The 18,964-nt window shown below is 53.1% G+C and overlaps 1 protein-coding gene across 1 annotated transcript; it reads right to left on the minus strand.

Moving 5' to 3' along the window:
* Positions 1-271: 271 nt before the first annotated feature.
* ADSL (adenylosuccinate lyase) lies at positions 272-17,933 on the minus strand. Its single transcript, XM_004589483.2, has 13 exons — positions 17,731-17,933; positions 15,219-15,422; positions 13,414-13,458; positions 12,896-12,975; positions 8,282-8,453; positions 8,055-8,101; positions 7,174-7,264; positions 6,655-6,724; positions 6,381-6,528; positions 5,055-5,145; positions 4,449-4,538; positions 3,247-3,423; positions 272-467 (listed from the first exon to the last, which is right to left on the minus strand). The coding sequence occupies exons 1-13, from the start codon at positions 17,881-17,883 to the stop codon at positions 381-383; spliced, it is 1,455 nt and encodes a 484-aa protein (XP_004589540.1). The 5' UTR covers positions 17,884-17,933; the 3' UTR covers positions 272-380.
* Between the last annotated feature and the right edge of the window lie 1,031 nt (positions 17,934-18,964).

The raw sequence follows: 18,964 nt of genomic DNA on the forward strand, positions 1-18,964 counted from the left end.
GTACATGGTTTGACTTCTCAGTTTTACATTGGTGTGACAGCATACCCAAGTAGCCATTCTGCTTTTTACCCTCAGTACAGGATATCATTAACAACATGAGCTACTGGATACTTCAACACAGGTTTTGTGTTGCATGATTTTTTTTCCCCGATCATAAGCCAACTTAAGTGTTTGGAGCATATTTATTATGCAAGTTGGTACTGCTGTAACAAGGAGTTGAATGCAATACACTGTCTCCTACTATCAACTTTGAGAAACACAAACACCATGGGAAAGTACTGGATTAATTTAATAGTTCTTGAAGTAAAATAAGGCACTGCATAACACTTTTCATGTCTCAGCAATGAAGTTAACAAAACCGATAATGACTTCTCCTCGATCTACAGCGACAACTCTGCTTTCACTTGCATCACACTTTGATACGGCTTTAACAGGGGGCACACCTCCTCCTCCAAGAATCTCTGCACCTGCAAGAGACAGGAAGGCAAGACCACGGGGAATGTGAGCGCTATACCTTTAACAGTGTCAACGGTCAACAGACTCGACTCCAGCACTGACTTGCGGTCATCCTCCACTGTCTATCACAAACCTCTCCCCGACACGGACAGGCCAGCCTGCCATGCCCACACGCACCTTCTCCCCCACAGCCCCATCCGGCTGCCACAGCTGTCCCCCACACGGACAGGCCAGCCTGCCATGCCCACACGCACCTTCTCCCCCACAGCCCCATCCGGCTGCCACAGCCCAGTTCTCACCACTTCTACCCGGTCACTCCCATTTCCCAGCCCCACAACACCTACCAAGCACTCATCCTGCTCTCCCGTTGCCTGCCGTGTCACCCACAGCCTGGCCATCGGTACCAGCCTCCTTATTGGTTTCCCTACCTTTCCAGTGTAATCAGACTGTTACCATTAATGGGAAAGTGACCTGTATGATAAATAAACTTTACCTGCCTTCACCTTCAGCCCCCTTTAGCTACTCTGGCATACTCAACACTCAGGGGTCTTGGTTACTTCCACATGTCAGAGGGCTACAGATCCACTAGCTCCTCTCTGCCTGGCGTTCCCAAGCCAACTCCTTATAAGCTCACAAGACGTCTCTGTGAAGCTTTTTCTCACTACCTCCTTGGCCTTGACAAGGATGTCTGTCCCCTATTTTGTGACTCCCAACAGGCGCACTTCCGTCAACTCCTGCATATACTATAACCACCTATTAATACTTTTAAATACTTCACCACTAAGACAAGGATTTTCTCGTCATCTTTAAGTCTCCAAAACCAAACACATATTGAGACCTCGTATGTATTTAGTACATGTGTTTGAATTAATTCCTCTAGACTTTTTGAAAGATCAAAAGGAACAATGACAAAGCTTAGGTCCCAAGGATTACTGTAAGCGTTTCAGACCCTACACCAGTACTATGTTTCCCTCCATCTTGAACACAGATCCACATGACAGTAAAACCCAGTTATTTGTCTGCTTTGCCACGTCATTTTTTTTTTTTAATTAGGGCAGGCATCATGCTCCAGCAGGCTTGAGATACCTGTTTCCTGTATCAGAGTGCCAGCTCAAGTCCTGGCTCCTCCGTCTCCAATCCAGCTTCCTGCTAAGGCATCCTGGAAGGCAGCAGGTTACTGGTCCAACTAGCTGGATCCTTGCCACCATGTGGGAGACTCAGACTACGTTCAGGGCTCCTGAGTTGACTAGCCCAGCCCAGGTTATCTGGCAGTGAACAACTGACTCTGAATAAAATATATCACCATCTTTCAAATAAAGAAGCTTCTTTTTAACTGGAAAAGCAGATATACAGAGAGAATGAGACAGAGAGAAAGATTCTTCATTCACTAGTTCACCCCCTAAGTGGCTGTAACAGCCAGGGCTGAGCCGATCCAAAGCCAGGAGCCAAGAACCTTTTCTGGGTTTCCCACGTCAGTGCAGGGGCCCCTGCTTTTTCAGGCCGTAAGCAGGGAGCTGGATAGCAAGTCAAGTAGCTGGGACATGAACGGGTGCCCCACATGGGATCCCAGTTCATGCAAGGTGAGGATTTAGGCACTAAGCCATCACGCCCTGTCCAATAAATATTTCTAAAAATTTTTATTCGGGGGGAATGTCTGGTGCAGTGGCATAAGCAGGTAATCTTGCGCCTGGGTGCCAGCATTCCATATGGTACTAGTTGGAATCCTGGATGCTCCATTTCTAATACACTCCCCTGCTAATGCCCTAGGAAGGCAGCAGAGGATGGCTCAAGTTCTTGGGTCCCTGCACCCACACGGGAGAACTGGAATTGGCTCCTGGCTTTGAACCAACCCAGCTCTGGCCATTATGCCCATTAAAGAGAGTGAGCCAGCAGATGGAAGATTTGTCTCTCTTGTTCTCTTTAACTCTTTCAAGTAAAAATAAAATAAACCTTACACAAAAAAATCATATGCAACAGCAGTTCATCCTTAAGAAAAATACGTAACCGGGCCTGGCGGCGTGGCCTAGCGGTTTAAGTCCTCGCCTTGAAAGCCCCAGGATCCCATATGGGCGCCGGTTCTAGTCCTGGCAGCTCCACTTCCCATCCAGCTCCCTGCTTGTGGCCTGGGAAAGCAGTTGAGGACGGCCCAATGCATTGGGACACTGCACCCGCGTGGGAGACCCGGAGGAGGTTCCTGGTTCCCGGCATCAGATCGGCGCGCACCGGCCCGTTGCGGCTCACTTGGGGAGTGAATCATCGGATGGAAGATCTTCCTCTCTGTCTCTCCTCCTCTGTGTATATCTGGCTGTAATAAAAATAAATCTTTAAAAAAGAAAAAAAAGAAAAATACGTAACCTGAAAGAGAGAGGAGTCTCCTATCTGCTGTTTCTCCAAGTGCCCAGGGAAGCCAGGGCTGGGCCAGACGGCAGCCAGATGCAGGAACTGCACTCAGGCTTCCCGCATGCCACCAGCTGAACCCCAGCTGCTGCCCCCCAGGCCCCAGGCCCTAGCAGCACCTTCACTGCTGCTTCTAACACCTGCCCCCATTTTATCACACTGACACCAAATAAAACCTCTGAGGAATCCACAGGGAAACAGTGAAGTAGCTCTCGAAATCACCCAATCTTTCCACTTTTCCCAGTAACTATGTTTGTTTTTAATTAGCTTCGTTTGCACCCCACCTCTCCTTACAAGAGGAGCATTCCAGAAAGTGCCTGAGTTTTTCTGGCCAGGCGGTGTAGACAGACGACACCTGGGGGAGACCCCGTGGACGTGTCCGATGTCACTTACCTGCTGGGCAGCGCGACCGGTGAAGGAAGACGGGTCTAGCAGGCGGTCGAGCTGGGCGTGGATGGGGCTGAAGTAGGCGTCGGCGCGCACCCGGTCCATCAGGTCGTTGTCACCGCCTTCCTGCTTCACCACAGCAGCTGCCTGCTGCGACAGCACGCGGATTCTCTCATGGCAATCCTGGGAACACAGCAAAGTAGTGTCACTCCGTGGTGGCGTCACCAGGCACTGCACAGCTGGCTCACAAAACCCTCCAGACTGAGGCATCCCCTCAGCCTGCCTCCACCCTGTCACTGTGGCTCTTCCTCAAAACCTCGTCAGCCATGTGAGCCCGCACCCTGCCTACCTCCCATCACCTGCTATGAAAATGCAAATAATTCCTTCACTAAGAGTGAACATTTTCCTCAGTGAATGAGTGGGTCACATTTAACAAGCTGAGTTCACCACACTGACCCCTGGCAATGGCAGAGGATGGGCTCTGCACGAGCTGGCTACTGAAATGCCTTCTTTCACGCATGTGCCAGGGGATGGCAGCACTGCAGGTGACCCTCAGCGTATGTGGGGGCCTGGGTTACATACCTGGGGTGACCCTCAGTGCATGCAGGGGCCTGGGTTACACACCTGGAATGACCCTCAGCGTATGTAGGGGCCTGGGTTACACACCTGGGGTGACCCTCAGCATATGTGGGGGCCTGGGTTACACACCTGGAGTGACCCTCAGCGTATGTAGGGGCCTGGGTTACACACCTGGGGTGACCCTCACTGCATGCGGGGGCCTGGGTTACACACCTGGCGGTGACCCTCAGCGCATGCGGGGGCCTGGGTTACACACCTGGGGTGACCCTCAGTGCATGCGGGGGCCTGGGTTACACACCTGGGGTGACCCTCAGTGCATGCGGGGGCCTGGGTTACACACCTGGGGTGACTCAGTGTATGTGGGGGCCTGGGTTACACACCTGGAGTGACCCTCAGTGCATGCGGGGGCCTGGGTTACACACCTGGAGTGACCCTCAGTGCATGCGGGGGCCTGGGTTACACACCTGGGGTGACCCTCAGTGCATGCGGGGGCTGGGTTACACACCTGGGGTGACCCTCAGCGTATGTGGGGGCCTGGGTTACACACCTGGGGTGACCCTCAGTGCATGCGGGGGCTGGGTTACACACCTGGGGTGACCCTCAGTGCATGCGGGGCCTGGGTTACACACCTGGCGGTTACCCCCAGCTTTGACCATGGCCATGATGATGTTCTCTGTGGCCATGAAAGGCAACTCCTGCCGAACGCGCCGTTCAATCACCTAGGAGGAGAGCCAAGAAGGATGCCTGTGAAGTCGCACAGCCCAACAGACAGCTGAGGCTGCCTATGTCTGTGGGCGCTATCACAATCACGGAGAAAGGTAATGGGGTGTTTCACGCTATGTATTCTTACTAATCCAGATTCACTTTTATTAAAAATAAATATATAAGGAATATTAAACTTTTAGAAGCAGCTTCCTAGAAATGATTCTTAAGATCTGCAATTTGCTCAGTTTTAGAGCCTGGCTTCCGGAGCTGGGAACGAAGGAAAAGAACCTGCTTGCTCCAGGCTCTAGCAGGCAAGTGCAGCCAGCTCTGCTGCCTCATCACACCAGAGCCGTGACGCATGCTGACTGACAGCTCAGGGCAATGTCCTCTCCTCGTGTCTGTGACGCTCCAGAGCCAGATCCCGGGGGCTCATGCCATAAACGTCAGGAGGGGCTCCAGCTGGGAAGACACACCCCAACAGTCTCCAGCACACACCCCGATGATACTTCATTTTAATTGTGGCCTCTTACTTTGGGGTACACCACCAATCCTTCGGAAACGTTCTGCAGAGTATTCAGCAGAGTGTCTGCAGTGAGAAAGGCCTCAGCCAAACAGATCCGCCTGCAAAACAGCCGCCAGTCATTCACTCAGCAGGCACCGCCAGGGGGCCGCACGGTGTGGACTAAGCTCCCTGCACATATCTCAGGAATGCGACTGACCGAAGTCCTCCCAGCCCCTCACCTTCACTTCTAGTTAGGTCACTTGCCCAAGTGCCAGGCCTTCCCTGGCTGACCCATAGGCACTCCCAAGTGAATCGAGCCGCTTCCTCGGTGCCTCCTACTCAGCCCGATGCAAACCGCTCCATGCTCGCCGATGATGCATGCTGCCTCAGTCCCAAGCCGGCCCCACAGTCCCCGTACTTGCTGCTCTCGGGCCCGAGGGCTGACTAATGTGCCTTCCATCCACTTGTCATCACACTCTTCCTCTCCATTCTCAAGGCTGCTGTGCCCACACGGACAGGGGTTTCAAGGTGAACTCCTAAGGGGTTCTGACCAGGTCCACGCCCCTCACAAGGGAGTCTTCACATTGTTCCAGTATTTCAGCAGCTCAGTGGAGGAGGTCACGCCCTGCCAGGAGGCACAGCGGCTCCTGCACGTGAGGATTTATCATGCATGACCTCAACCCATATGTGCGGAACAGCCACAGATTTTTTTCTGGTCATGATTCCCTAAACGATAAAACTTTACATTGCATTTAGTTACACTGTTGAAGCACTGTGACATACTGCTGGTTATATGTGAGGGACTGACTCCACCCCTAACAATCCTGGCCCTCCTGGAAACAGCCCCCAAAGGTAACGGGAATGGCTGACTTCTGCAGGAGCTCATGTGACTTGTTTCCATGGCCAAATCCTGGACTAGGCAGAGATCCCAGAAAACCAGCTTAACTTTATATCTGTTTCACTCAAGAAATCCCAATGTAAGACAAGCAACTAAGTGAGCTGACTCCGCAGTGAAGGAGTGTAAACTGGGAAGCCAGGCACACAGTGGGGCCTCACCAGCAGCCGTAGCTGACTGCCCGCCTGTCTCGGAGTAACGTCTATACTTTCACAATGGCCAGGCCACACGGCCTGCACTCCACCGCTCACTCAGAGCCTTCTGCCTCCCTACCCGGCCCACACGGGACACAACTCCTTCCCTCCTGTCCCACAGCACCCTGAGTGCACTCGGGTCCCAACACTGGCCACTCTCTGCTAGAGCCCAGGCTCACTGAGCTGCCCAGCACTCCTCCCGCCTCCTGGCACCTCCATCAGCCTCCCTTCCACCCTGCACCACACGATGCCCCCATTCACTGACCGGTTGGCGCTGTCATCCAGCGTGCGCTCAAACCACTGCACGGAGGCCGTCTGCAGCGGGTCCATCACAAGGGTCATCAGGTGCCGGGCAAGGCTGCAGCAACGCTCTGACCGCATGGGGTTCCGTTTGTACGGCATCGCGCTGGAGCCTGCCCACGGAGAGGACGGGGAGCATGGGACGCACGGGCAGAGAACAGGCTGCAATGGGCACACGGGCATGCATGCTGCCAGGTGAACGGTCAGCACCACCCGCAGCCGCTCCAGGCCACACTCACCAATCTGTTGCTTCTCAAAGGGCTCTTCCATTTCCTTGAGGTTTGCCAGGAGACGTATGTCGGTGCAAATCTGGGGGAAACAGGGAACGGGCATCATCCCATGTTCCAGGCGGGTAGATGGGTCAGGGACAAGGCCCCAGCTACAGATGGAGACAGCTCTTCCTCAGGCACACAGCCACTGGGCCATCCTCCCGAGGGGCGCCCAGCAAGGGGCCAGCCCAGCCCTGTGTGCTCCTGAAGAGCTGGGGTGACAGGTTCCAAAGACACGGAAGTGCTCGTGAGACTCCGCAAAGGTGTCACGGGAAGGCAGCAGCGAGAAGGACATGTGCCTGACAGAGGGGCTACCTTGCAATCCCTGGGGTAGCTTCAAAGAGAATGTCTAAACACATCTTAATGTAAGGGCTCCATGTCCAAACCCCAGATTATGGGAAAAAACATGCAGTTACCCCTTGAGACACACAAACACAAAAGCCAAGACGGAAGGAGAGTGCCTGTGGCGCTGCCAGCTCCGCCCCTCACCTTGTGCACTGAGGCCCCCAAGCTAGCCAGCACGGACAGCACCTCGATGTCCACTTTGCGTGTGTAAGTCTGACCGGTGATGATGAAAGCCCTGAAAACACCCAGGAAAGGGGACTTGGGGAAAGCCATGACAAAACTCGGCTGTCACAAACACTGCTGATCCTCGCTCTTCCTGGTATGGTGAGGTCATAGTAGGCATGGAGGCTCTTAGAACAACCACCTGCCTCTGCCCGTGCCTTTGCCTTGTGCTAGGGGACAAGGCCTGCTCCAAAAAGGAAAGGCCACAGCCCAGTGGAACAGCCTGGAAGGGGTTCTGGGGAAGCCTGGGGGTCCTCCACGGAATGCCGCAGGCAGGAGTCCAATAAAGCAACAAAAATAGTTTCCTTTGGGCCCGGCGCCGTTTCCTAGCAGCTAAAGCCCTCACCTTGAGTGCACCAGGATCCCATATGAGTGCCAGTTCTAATCCTGGCGGCCCCGCTTCCCATCCAGCTCCCTGCTTGTGGCCTGGGAAAGTAATCAAGGACGGCCCAAAGCCTTGGGACCCTGCGCCTGCATGGGAGACCCAGCAGAGGCTTCTGCCTCCTGGCTTCAGATCGGCTCAGTTCTGGCTGATGAGGCCACTTGGGGAGTGAATCAACAGATGGAAGATCTTCCTGTCTGTCTCCCCCTCTCTGTATATCTGACTTTCCAATAAAAATAAATATATCCCCCCCTCAAAAAAAGTTTCCATTTTTCTTACTAATTGAGAACTTGGAACTGAGAGGAAACGGGCAGAAGCTTGATGAAGAAAATGCCCAAAAGTCAGGTTCAAACCTGGAGGTTGAATGAATACAGATGCGTGAGCACCGCAGGAGGGAGGCCACGCGTGGCCAGCCACCTACCTCTTAAAGCCCGCCTTCTCAGTCACCATCCGGTCCAGCTGTTCCACCTTGGAGAGAAAGGACATATTCCAGGACAACACACCCCAAGCTGCGTTCCTATCCGGACCTCAGCCCCTGCTGACCTCTGTCCAAAAACCCCACACCCCACCTCCAAGTGAGCACCTGCCACAGTCCCGGGGATCAGCCTGGGTCTTAGGGTCCCCCTGGGGAGTTTCATGGCATGATACCTTCTGGTGATCCCCCTCAAAGAGCTGCAGGAAGCTGGCCTGCGTGCCGGTCGTACCCTTCACCCCGCGGAAGCGCAGGTCCTCTCGGACGCGGCTCAGATTCTGCAGATCCATGCAGAGGTCTTGGATCCAAAGACAGCAGCGTTTTCCAACCGTCGTCAGCTGGGCGGGCCTAGAACAGCCCAGAGAGAACACAGGGTGGTCTCAAACCGCAACCTCACTGCGAAAAGCCCACTGCTTTTCCCAACAGCCATTGCTACCCCTTGGAGGGGCAACAACCAGAGAAACAAGACAAGAGATAAGAAATTCTAAAAAATAACAGTTAAGAGGAGTAAATATCATTTATAATCATCCAAGGATTATAAAAACCAAAGGCTACTGGAGTGGTTTAAGGACCAGTACTGTGGCAAACCAGCTAAAACCACTCACTGTAGAGTCGGGATCCCAGAAGGGCACCGCTCTGAATCTTGGCTGCTCTACTTTTGACCTAGCCCCGTGGCTTACGCACCCGAGAAAATAGTGGAAGTTGGCTCAACTGCTTGAGCCCCTGGCTTTGGCCTGTCCAGCAGATGAAAAATCTCTTTCCCCCGTCCCCACTCCACAACGCTGCCTTTTTTTTTTAAAAGATTTATTTTGTTTTTATTGCAAAGTTAGATATATATATATAAAGGAGGCGAGAAAAAAAGAACGATATTCTGTCTGATGATTCACTTCCCAGGTGACCGCAATGGCCGGTGCTGCAACAGCTGACCTGAAGCCAGGAGCCAGGAGCTCTTCCGGGTCTCCCACGCAGGTGCAGGGTCCCAAGGTTTTGGACCGTCCTTGACTGCTTTCCCAGGCCACAGGCAGGGAACTGGATGGCAAGTAGAGCTGCTGGGATTAGAACCAGAGGCCATATGGGATCCCGGTGTGTTCAAGGTGAGGACTTAAGCTGCTAGGAAACGGTGCCGGGCCCAACTCTGCCTTTTAAATAAATAAATCTTTAAAAAAAATTCATGAAAGGGCCTGGCACAGTAGCCTAGCAGCTAAAGTCCTTACCTTGCACATGCTGGGATGCCATGTGGGCACTGGTTCTAATCCCGGAGGCCCCGCCTCCCATCCAGCTTCCTGTTTGTGGCCTGGGAAAGCAGTCAAGGACGGCCCAAAGCCTTGGGACCCTGCATCTACTTGGGAGACCCAGAAAAGGCTCCGGGACCCTGGCTTTGGATCAGCTCAGCTCTGGCTGTTGCAGCCACTTGGGGAGTGAACCATCAGACGGAAGATCTTCCTCTCTGTATATGTGCCTTTCCAATAAAAATCAATCTTTTAAAAAAAATTCATGAAAAATGCAATTAAAAGATGAGTTTATTTTTACAAAAAGAAGCTATTCAACATAGGGGCAGGAATGACTCTAGTTTGTTCAACCTATCTTCAGCCGTTGGCAAGAAATATTAAGTAAGCTTCCCCTCCAACAGAGCTTACACTGCAGTATAAACAACAACAAAACACAACATAAGCGTTGTGACATCCCAAGCTACAAGAGTGAGACAAGGATAAGAGGCCTGGAGAGGGCTTCCTCGGCTTGGCAGCAGGGGGAGGCTTCTATGCCGAGGCCAGCTCTAACAAAGAGCTGTCCTGCCACGGACAGCCCTAAACCCCACGGCACCAAAGTAGCCCAGTGTACCAGTAAATGGCTTTGTTCAGTCTGAAGTCCAAATTAAGCCACGAGGTCTGTTTCTGAGCATAAACCCTAACTATGAACAAGAACATACAAGTTCTGATGGGCAACTTAGCCCATCCCAAGTAGCGTGTCTCCGCGTGGCTAACAGCATGGACAGTTCATAACATGAAGGCACACCACTAAAAATGCCCAAGCTTGGCACTCCACAAGCTATACAGCACACCTCATTAACCTCCTGGAAGGGATCCCAGACGAGAGTCAAGCAACAAATCCCGCAGCCGGCCCGGTTCCCAGCAGCATTACTCCAAGCAGTTCCAAGCGCCTCTCAGTGATCCTCCTCACCAGGGGATGCACACACACTGGGACGCTCTTCAGTCATGGCCAGGAGTGAAGCTCCGACACGCACCACCACATGGACAAGGTCCGAGCCTGAAGTGGGGGCTGACTAGTGCATGACCAGCTCACATATGGGCTCCTGGTTGGTATAAAAGCGCAGGTGTGTGCTGGGGTCCGTGCAGTGGGTGTGGAGGGCACGAAAGTGTGAGGAGAGCCGTTCCCCAGCTGGCAAGGCCACGAGGAGTTCCCTGCTGCAAGACAAGGCCTGGTGATGTCTCTGCAAGCACCTCAAGGCAGTTCCATCCCGCACGGACACCCAGCCACCCTGCTGAGAAATCTGTAATCTACTTAAGTTTTCACTATCAATGTGAGCTTGGAAGTTGATGTTGCTGGCCTTTTATAATTCATGCTGTCTCGACTGCCCCCACTGACTATCCTTGATCTGCGGTCTCTCCTTCTGTGATGCGTTTCCTCCCTTAACTGACCCAAGATTTAACTGTAGGAATGTGTTACTGATTGATATGAGCCATTTACTGAGAACTTCCTGACCACAGGGTCAGGATGGATAATACCCTGCTTTAAGGTGAAGCAGAATTATCCTTGGAAACATCCCTTGACCAGGAGGTAAAATCTGTGCCAGTTTGCGAATGCTTCTGTATAAATAAAGGCAACAGCTTTTTCGCATGCTCCATTATGATCATGAAATTGTAGTGGTCCATCTTTTCTTTTTTTTTTTTTAAAGATTTATTCATTTTTATTGGAAAGTCAGATATACCAAGAGGAAGATCTTCTGTCTGATGATTCACTCCCTAAGCGGCCGCAATGGCTGGAACTGAGCCAATCTGAAGCCAGGAGCTAGGAGCTTCTTCCAGGTCTCCCACGTGGGTGCAGGATCCAAAGGCTTTGGGCCATCTTCGACTTCTTTCCCAGGCCACAAGCAGGGAACTGGATGGCAAGTAGAGCTGCTGGGATTAGAACCAGTGCCCATATGGGATCCCGGGTGTGCAAGGTGAGGACTTTAACCACTACGCTATCACTTAGGGCCCCATCTTTTCTTTTTACACCTACTCCACACACCCTTCTAGAGCTCTGAACTCCAGCCGGAACTCTGGACTCCAGCAAGTGTGACTGTCCCTTGACTGGTCAACTGAAGGGCCCACTTGGCGACGGCAAAGTTCTAGCGGTAAACTGCTGCTGGCCAATGCCTGTGGGTTTCTGTGAAGCTCTCGGAATACAGGCTACACAGCAAGGTAGCCTAGAGCCTAAAGTCCTTGCCTTGTATGCGCCGGGATCCCATACGGATGCTGGTTTGTGTCCCGGCCACCCCGCTGCCCAATTCCTGCTTGTGGCCTAGGAAAGCAGTCAAGGACAGCACAAAACCTTGAGACCCTGCACCCATAAGAAGTTCCCAGCTCCTGGCTTCGGATCAGCTCAGCTCCAGCCATTGCGGCCACCTGAGTAGTGAACCAGCAGATGAAGGATCTTTCTCTATCTCCTGACTTTCTAATAATAATAATAAGAAGAAGAAGAAGAAGAATATATTCCCAAAATATTATCTAATTAAAAGGCAGAGTTAGAGAGAGAGAGAGAGATCTTCCATTTGATGGTTTGTTTGCCAAATGGCTACAATGGCTGAAGCTGGGCCGGGGGGCAAAGCTAGGAGCCTGGACACCATCTGGGACTCCCACATGGGATCCAAGTCCTTGGGCTATCTTCCAGTGTTCTCCCAGGCCAATAGCAAGGTGCTGGATGGGAAGAGCAGCTGGGACTTGAATCAGTGCCTTCATGGAATGTCAGCATCATGGTGGCAGCTTAACCCACTGCACAACATCGGCTTCTGATGGCATACTTTGATAAAATCTCGGTGCAATTTTTAACTTATCCATTAAGAAAGACGGGAAGGAAGGAAAAAAGAAGGAAGAAGAAAAGGAAGGAAGGAAGGAGGCCCCAAGGCCAGAGCTGGGCTGATGTGAAGCCAGGAGCAGCTTCTGTGTACCCCACACGGGTGCAAGGTCCCAAGGGCTTGGGCCATTTTCTGCTGCTCCCAGGAACATTAGCAGGAAGCAAGATTGGAAGTGGAGCACTAGGACTTGAACTGGCACCCATACTTGATCCTGGCACCAGACAGCAACTTTACTGCTATACCACAGTGCTGGGTCCTATGAGCCATCTTCTCAAAACACTGCCTAAGTACATTTTCGTGTTATTTATTAAGTTTTATGAACATCATCTTAATGGTTACCTATTTTTCCAGCCAGTGAATTTCCTAGACCTAATTTAAGTACTGTCACATTATCAGACATTTGAACTGTCTTCAGCAGTCACCATCAGAAACACTACGCTAACACAGACTGTGCAGCAGGTTGCTCCTATAACTTAGATTCTTCCTTGGGTTAGATCCTGCAGAAGAGAATTACAAAGTCAAGCTGCAGGAATATCACTGACGCTCCGGACGCACACGACACCCACGTAAACTGCTGGCCTCTCACCAGCTTATTCCAAGTGACCAACCTACACCATGCTGACAATCTTCAGCTCAAGTTTACCAAGCAAGGGAGTACTTCCAGGTCACAGATACAAAACCAAGTCCAGCCCCCGAGGAGGCATTTCTGACTTACTGGAAATGTGTGAAGCCTAAGGTGGGGAGATCAGCTCGTTCCTTGGCGAAGTCAGCAAGCCGAGAGACCACTCTGGCAAGCTGCAAGAAAGACCACGGGGGGGGGGGGGGAAGGGTCAGATTTAGGTTTGAGCTCATTATGTCACTGGAGACTGAAAGATTTTCTGTAAAAGTAGCTTCCTAAAGCTCTGGGCAGGAAGCTGCCAGCTCTGTCTTGGCTATGTGTGGCCGCACCTGGCAGCGTTCTCGGCACCCACTGACAGCGGAGCTGTCTGAGCCCTCACGGACAGCTAAGGGCAGAGCAAACAGGACAGAGCCAGAATCCTGGCCACCAGAGTCCAGCAGCAGGTCTCGGACTGCCCTTCCTTCCTGCAGAAGACTCTGCTTTCTGCTCACAGTGCTCTGACCAGTTAATCCTAGAGATGAGAGAATGACAACCCAGGCACATCTACACTGCTGTTGCCACACCTGGCATCCAGCTCTGCCCCGCGAGCTGGTGGGAAACCGACACCTTCTTACCTTTGGCAAGAGCAGATCCAATGCATGTCTGAGAATCATCAGGTCCTGAAAAGGAAAGACAACGGGCTCAATGCTCAAGCAGAACTCCTACCTAACACTTTGCGGCCAGCACAGCCAGGGTTGTCAGCTGGCAGCCGACCTCAGCACTGGGAACCCACCATTAGCAACCAGGAGATGACCACATGAGTTCTTTTCTGTATACTGTTTTAAAACGCACCAACTCAAAGAGCCATACCACTGGCATCGGCAAGAACCAAAACTTTGACATTCGCTAGCTGAACGTACTTGCTATCTGCAGTGAGCGGAAAATGTGCAAGTCCACAGGCGTCTGTTTTCCTGGAGCGCCTGCCTCTCTGAGCAGCTCCCAGTCGGCCCATTCCCTGCTGTCCTCCCCCCTGCTACTCTACAGCTGCTGAACGAGACAGGCAGCCCCAGAACCCCACGGCAACTCCGGCCATGTTCGCTCGGGACCGCGGCAGCTGAGCCCGGCTGTGCTCTGGCTACTTGTCACCAGGATTGTCCAAGCCAGAGGATGTTCTTCTCCCATTATCTGACTCTCCAAACACACGCTCCCTTGGGTACCTTAAATTATGTGCTATTTTAGACTTCAAAAGCACTTAGAGTGATGTTAAAAATGACTGACTGTCTTCGTGAACTGGAGGGTGACTGGGACCGACCACTGTGACATCCATAAAATCCTAGTGTAACTGTCGCCGGCCGGGAGCTGTCTTGCTGGAGTCCTGGGCCAATTTGTCAACCTCGCTCCCAAGTCTGTTCACTTACACAAACAGGGATCAGCAGAGTAAGCCCGAGATGACTGCTTGTCCCTATTCCAAACCTAAGAAATCTGTTCAACAGGTAAACCCACACAGACAGCATGCTGCTGACTGCCGTCAGAGACCTGCTCGGGGTGAAGGGTGCATCTGGGAACTGGAATGTGCTGACGGGAGAACAGCTGCACATTTACTAAACTCCCCAAACGTGAACACCTCAAACGGGTAGACTTCACTGAGCAAAACACTCACTAAAGTTTCCAAAGGCTCAGGAAGTTGCCGACCAGCTAGTCACCTCTCAGGGAAGTAAGTGTTGTTTCTCCATGCTGACATGCTAAGACAGGTTTGCTCACTTCCCCTCATCAACCACAATGTAATTCCTTCTCAAACAAAAATCACCTATTTTGGAAAGACAAGCTTTCTAGAACATTATCCAGGCCACCACACTGGAAGGCCCCGGCTTAGGCCCAGGGCATGGTGACCTTACTTGATGGAGAGAACTAGGTGTGTAGAGTTGGACAGCAAAAAAATTTCAAACAAAAAACTTTCAGCAACCACATGCCTAGTATTAAAACTTGATGTAGGAAAAAAAAAGCTTGATGGAGGGCCCGGAGCAGTAGGCTAGCAGTACAAGTCCCCACCTTGAACACGCCAGGATCCCATACAGAAGCCTGTTTGTGTACTGGCCACCCTGTTTCCCATCCAGCTCCCTGCTTGTGGCCTGGGAAAGTAGTCGAGGACGGCCCCAAAGCCTTGGGACCCTGCACCCGTGTGGGAAACCAGGAGGAGGCTCCTGGCTTCACCTCAGCTCAGTTCTGACAGTTGTGGCCACTTGGGGAATGAATCAACGGATGCAAGATCTTCCTGTCTGTCTCCCCCTCTCTGTATATCTGACTTTCCAATTAAAAAAAAATAACTAAATCTTAAAAAACTTCATGGAGCTCTGTTGTGAAACTGGACAAAAGCAAAGCAAATTGCTAAGTGTGTGATGCAGGAGCCAGTGCCTGTGCACAAGCGTAAGTGCCTGCCCACCGTATTGTCGCCCACGTAACAGGAGGTGGCGCCCAGGTGAATGATGCCAGCTGCTTTCGGACAGCAGTGGCCAAACGTGTGCACGTGAGCCATGACGTCGTGGCGTAAGCGCTTCTCTTCCTCGGCTGCCATCTTAAAGTCGATGTTGTCCAGGTTCGACTTCATCTCCTGGATCTGTTCATCTGAGATGGGCAAACCCAACGCCTACAGGACGAAGAAAGAAAATTAAACCCAGAACAATCCCTGGGCATCAGTTATTTGAAGTGACACCAAGAACCATGCGTTCAAGTGAGCATATACTCCCGGCCTCCCAATCCTCCAATGGAAGCAGCGAGCAAGCTCCGAGTCCACAGTTCAGGGAGGAAGCTTCTAAGACAACAAGGAAAAACTACATACTCTGAGTAAACTGCAAGACATCAGACAGCAACAGACTCCTGCCTCTGTGCCCCCCACACCTGGCTCACTGCCTCACCCATTCCGGGATCTGATGCCCGCCCTTCGGCCAGCTCTCCCCTGCCTCCACTGGTCAGTCCAGTTAGTGCTGACTCCTTAGGGCCAGGCGTGTTGTACACTAGACGTAGAGATAGTTGCTCAGAGAAATCAAAAGGAACAATTCCTTACGAGTTGTTCTGCCAACAAATGATGCAACTGAAAGAAATGATGGAAGGGACTGGGGAGAAGGAAACCCACCAGCGCCTCACCCTCCTCCAGCCGAAACCAGCTGGTTGGTCACAGGCAGCTCAGAGTCAGGCGAAACTGTGGCGAAACCATGTCCTACTGCACTCAAAACTCACAAAGCGGGCCTCCGGGCAACATCCTGCAGCTTAGAACTGTCCCAGGTCCGGCGTGGTAGCCTAGCAGTGAAAGTCCTCGCCTTGCACGCGCTGCGATCCCATATGGGCACCAGTTTGTGTCCCAGGCCCTGCTTCCCATCCAGCTCCCTGCTTGTGGCCTAGGAAAGCAGCTAAGGTCAGCCCAAAGCCTTGGGACCCCATGTGCACGTGGGAAATCTGGAAGAAGCTCCTGACTCCGGCTTCAGTGGCTCAGCTCCAGCTGTCCCAGCTACTTGGGGAATGACACTGGACAGAAGATCTTGCTCTCTGCCTCTCCTCCTCTCTGTATATCTTACTTTCCAATAAAAATAAATAAATCTTGGGGGGGAAAAAAAGAAGAACCCCACTGTCCCACAAGAGACAGATTGTCCCATTGTTGCCAGAATGGGGCAGCCACACCCACACCCTAGATCCGAGTGTCTGCACTGGAATCTCACCCTCCACTCCCAGTTCGGGAGTCCTGCTAACCCGTACCCTGGGAGTGCTCAAAGCACTTGGGTCCCTGTCGCCCACGTGGGAGGCCCTGAGGGCAGTTCTGGCCTGTGGTTCAGCCCTGGCTGCTGCAGGCACTTGGAGAGTGAACCAGCAAATTAGAGATCTGTTTCTTTCTTACAAATTAGTAATTTTTTTAAATAAATCAATGGATTCCCTGAACCATCAACCTGAGCAGCAGAGCCCCTTGGGCCCTCTCTGGTTGGGAGACCCTAAGCCTCAGGGCTCAACTGCAAAGCAGCAGTAACAGGGCAGCTGTACCGCTAGCTTCCTCCAAGCTACCCCACTCTCTACATTCCCTGAAACTTCATGAAATGCTGCCAAAAGCCAGGGGCTGGGCCAGGCTAAAGCCACGCATCACTGGGTCAGCTTCCCATGACAGTGGGGCGTAGCTGCTGCCTCCCGGGTCATCAAATTAATAAGAGGCTCCATTAGCAGCACGGGCAGTACCTGACCCCAGACCTCCAGGCATCCCCAAGCGGAGCCAGATTTACAGAGTAGAAGATCTTCCATCTGCTGGTTCACTCTGCAAGTGGCCTCAACAGCCAGACCTGAGCTGATCCGAAGCCAGGAGCTAGGAGCTTCTTCCGGGTCTCCCACGTGGGTGCAGGGTCCCAAGGCTTTGGGCCATCCTCCACTGCTTTCCCAGGCCACAAATGGAGCTGGATGGGAAGTGGAGCATCTGGGACTCGAATGGGTGCCAATATGGGATGCTGGCTACATTGCAGTCAGAGAAGTAGCCTGCAAAGCCACGGCGCCCATCCTTTTGTCTTAAAAAAAAAAAGGTTCCTTCTTGCCCTGCAGTTAATTGTCAGCATTCCTTCTGACTACTCGGAGAATCACACTGCTCGTTTTGACAGCCTGGAGCCGCTTGCCTTTGGCATCCTGTACTTGCAGAAAGTGCCACCCCGTAAAACTGCCATGATGGGCCGCCACGAACCTGGTCCTTCCCTGAAGCCGAGGGCGCAGGGGGGCACGCACTGACCACACAGGGGCATGCGGGGGCAGAGACGCGATTTAAGCCCCCCAGCCTTGACGGTGGGGTGTCCGGGGCAGTCACCCCACGGAACGGCCGCTCAGCGGAGCCCTGACGGCAAGTCCCCGAGGCGGACAGGCCTCCCGCCCACACCGGGCGCCCGGCCCGACCCGGCAGGTGCGCTGGCCCAGGCCACCAGAGGATCCGTTACCTGCTCCGCCTCCGCCAGCCACAGCCAGAGCTGCCGCCAGGTGCGGAACTTGTAGCGGTCACTAAACACGAAGCACATCTCCGGGCTGGCATAGCGGGAGGCGAGCGGCGAGCGGTAGCTGTCCGGCCCGCCACAGTCCCCGGCCCCGGCCATGCCGAACGCGCCACACGGAGGGTCAGCCCACAGGGTCAGCGCGGGCGGAAGCGGAAGTCGGAGGCCAAGGCCCGGAGGCGGGACTTCCCACGCCTAGGGGCGGGACTTCTTCCTTTGGGCCGGTGGGGGAGGGGTGCAGCCTGAGCTCTGCAGGGCGGCGACTGGCTGGGCTTCCTGGGGCCGGAGGTTGATGTATCTTCGTTTGTGGAGCTGTTCAGAAGTTACTTAGCCATTTTTCGCCTTTATTCTTTTCCACGTAGGGAGATAAAAAGAGCACATTGAAACCTGCCTTTAAGATGACTGCGTAGTATGGGAGCTTGTGTGTTTGCCGCCACTGTTGTCGCCTCACACCCACACCACAGCGCGATCCTGAGGAGAAAATGACCCTGCTCTTGCTCCTCCACACAAACGGACAGTAACTGCGTCCCAAGGGCGTTGCTCGGTGGGTCTCAGCCAGCGCTGGCGGATGAGGGCGCCGACGGCGACTTGCCGGGGGGCCCCCCAGCCCAGGGAGGGACTTGGGTCCTGGTCCTCGACTCTTCCCAAGCGGGCAGCTCCCTGGATCCGGAACACCGACCTGCTGCTCACCCAGCCTGGGAAATGTGCCTCCCCCCCAGCCTTGGCCAGCTGGGCTCTGACTTCACGTGATCGCCCTTATAGCCACCCTGGGTTTGCTGAGGTGTTACTCAATGAAAGGCCATAGGAAAAGCTCTTGGCACAGTGCACAAATATGCTCAATAAAGAACGTTGCGGTCACCATTTCACAGAGGCCTGCACTGTGGTGCTATGGGTTAGGCTGGCACCTGCAAGGCTGGCATCCCAGTGGGCTCCAGCTTGAGTTCCCTGCTAACATGCCTTGGAAAGCAGCAGCAGAGTACAGCTTCCTTGGGGGTTGCCTGTGACCCCCAAGCCTGTGTGCTGAGCTGAAAGCCTCACCCGGTAGCCTCGTTGTTCAGATGACACAGCAAAGTGTTACCCCCTTGTGACAGTAACTGCCTTCCCTCTTCACTCACAGCCTCCTCCCCCCTGGCCTTCTCAGAAAATGAATAACCACCTGGCCTTCTCAGAATCCTCACCAACG

Source organism: Ochotona princeps, chromosome 15 (assembly GCF_030435755.1).
Source record: "Ochotona princeps isolate mOchPri1 chromosome 15, mOchPri1.hap1, whole genome shotgun sequence".
Taxonomy (NCBI): Eukaryota; Metazoa; Chordata; class Mammalia; order Lagomorpha; family Ochotonidae; genus Ochotona; species Ochotona princeps.

Bases quoted from the DNA above. Each gene is read 5' to 3' on its own strand.
- ADSL (XM_004589483.2), bottom strand. From the start codon at position 17,883: ATGGCCGGGGCCGGGGACTGTGGCGGGCCGGACAGCTACCGCTCGCCG. The intron at 7,265-8,054 runs GTAGGTGGCTGG...GGGTGTTTTCAG, and splicing joins GAGAAGGCGGGCTTTAAGAG to GGCTTTCATCATCACCGGTC. The intron at 468-3,246 runs GTAAGTGACATC...TGTCTCTTGCAG, and splicing joins CCGGTCGCGCTGCCCAGCAG to GTGCAGAGATTCTTGGAGGA.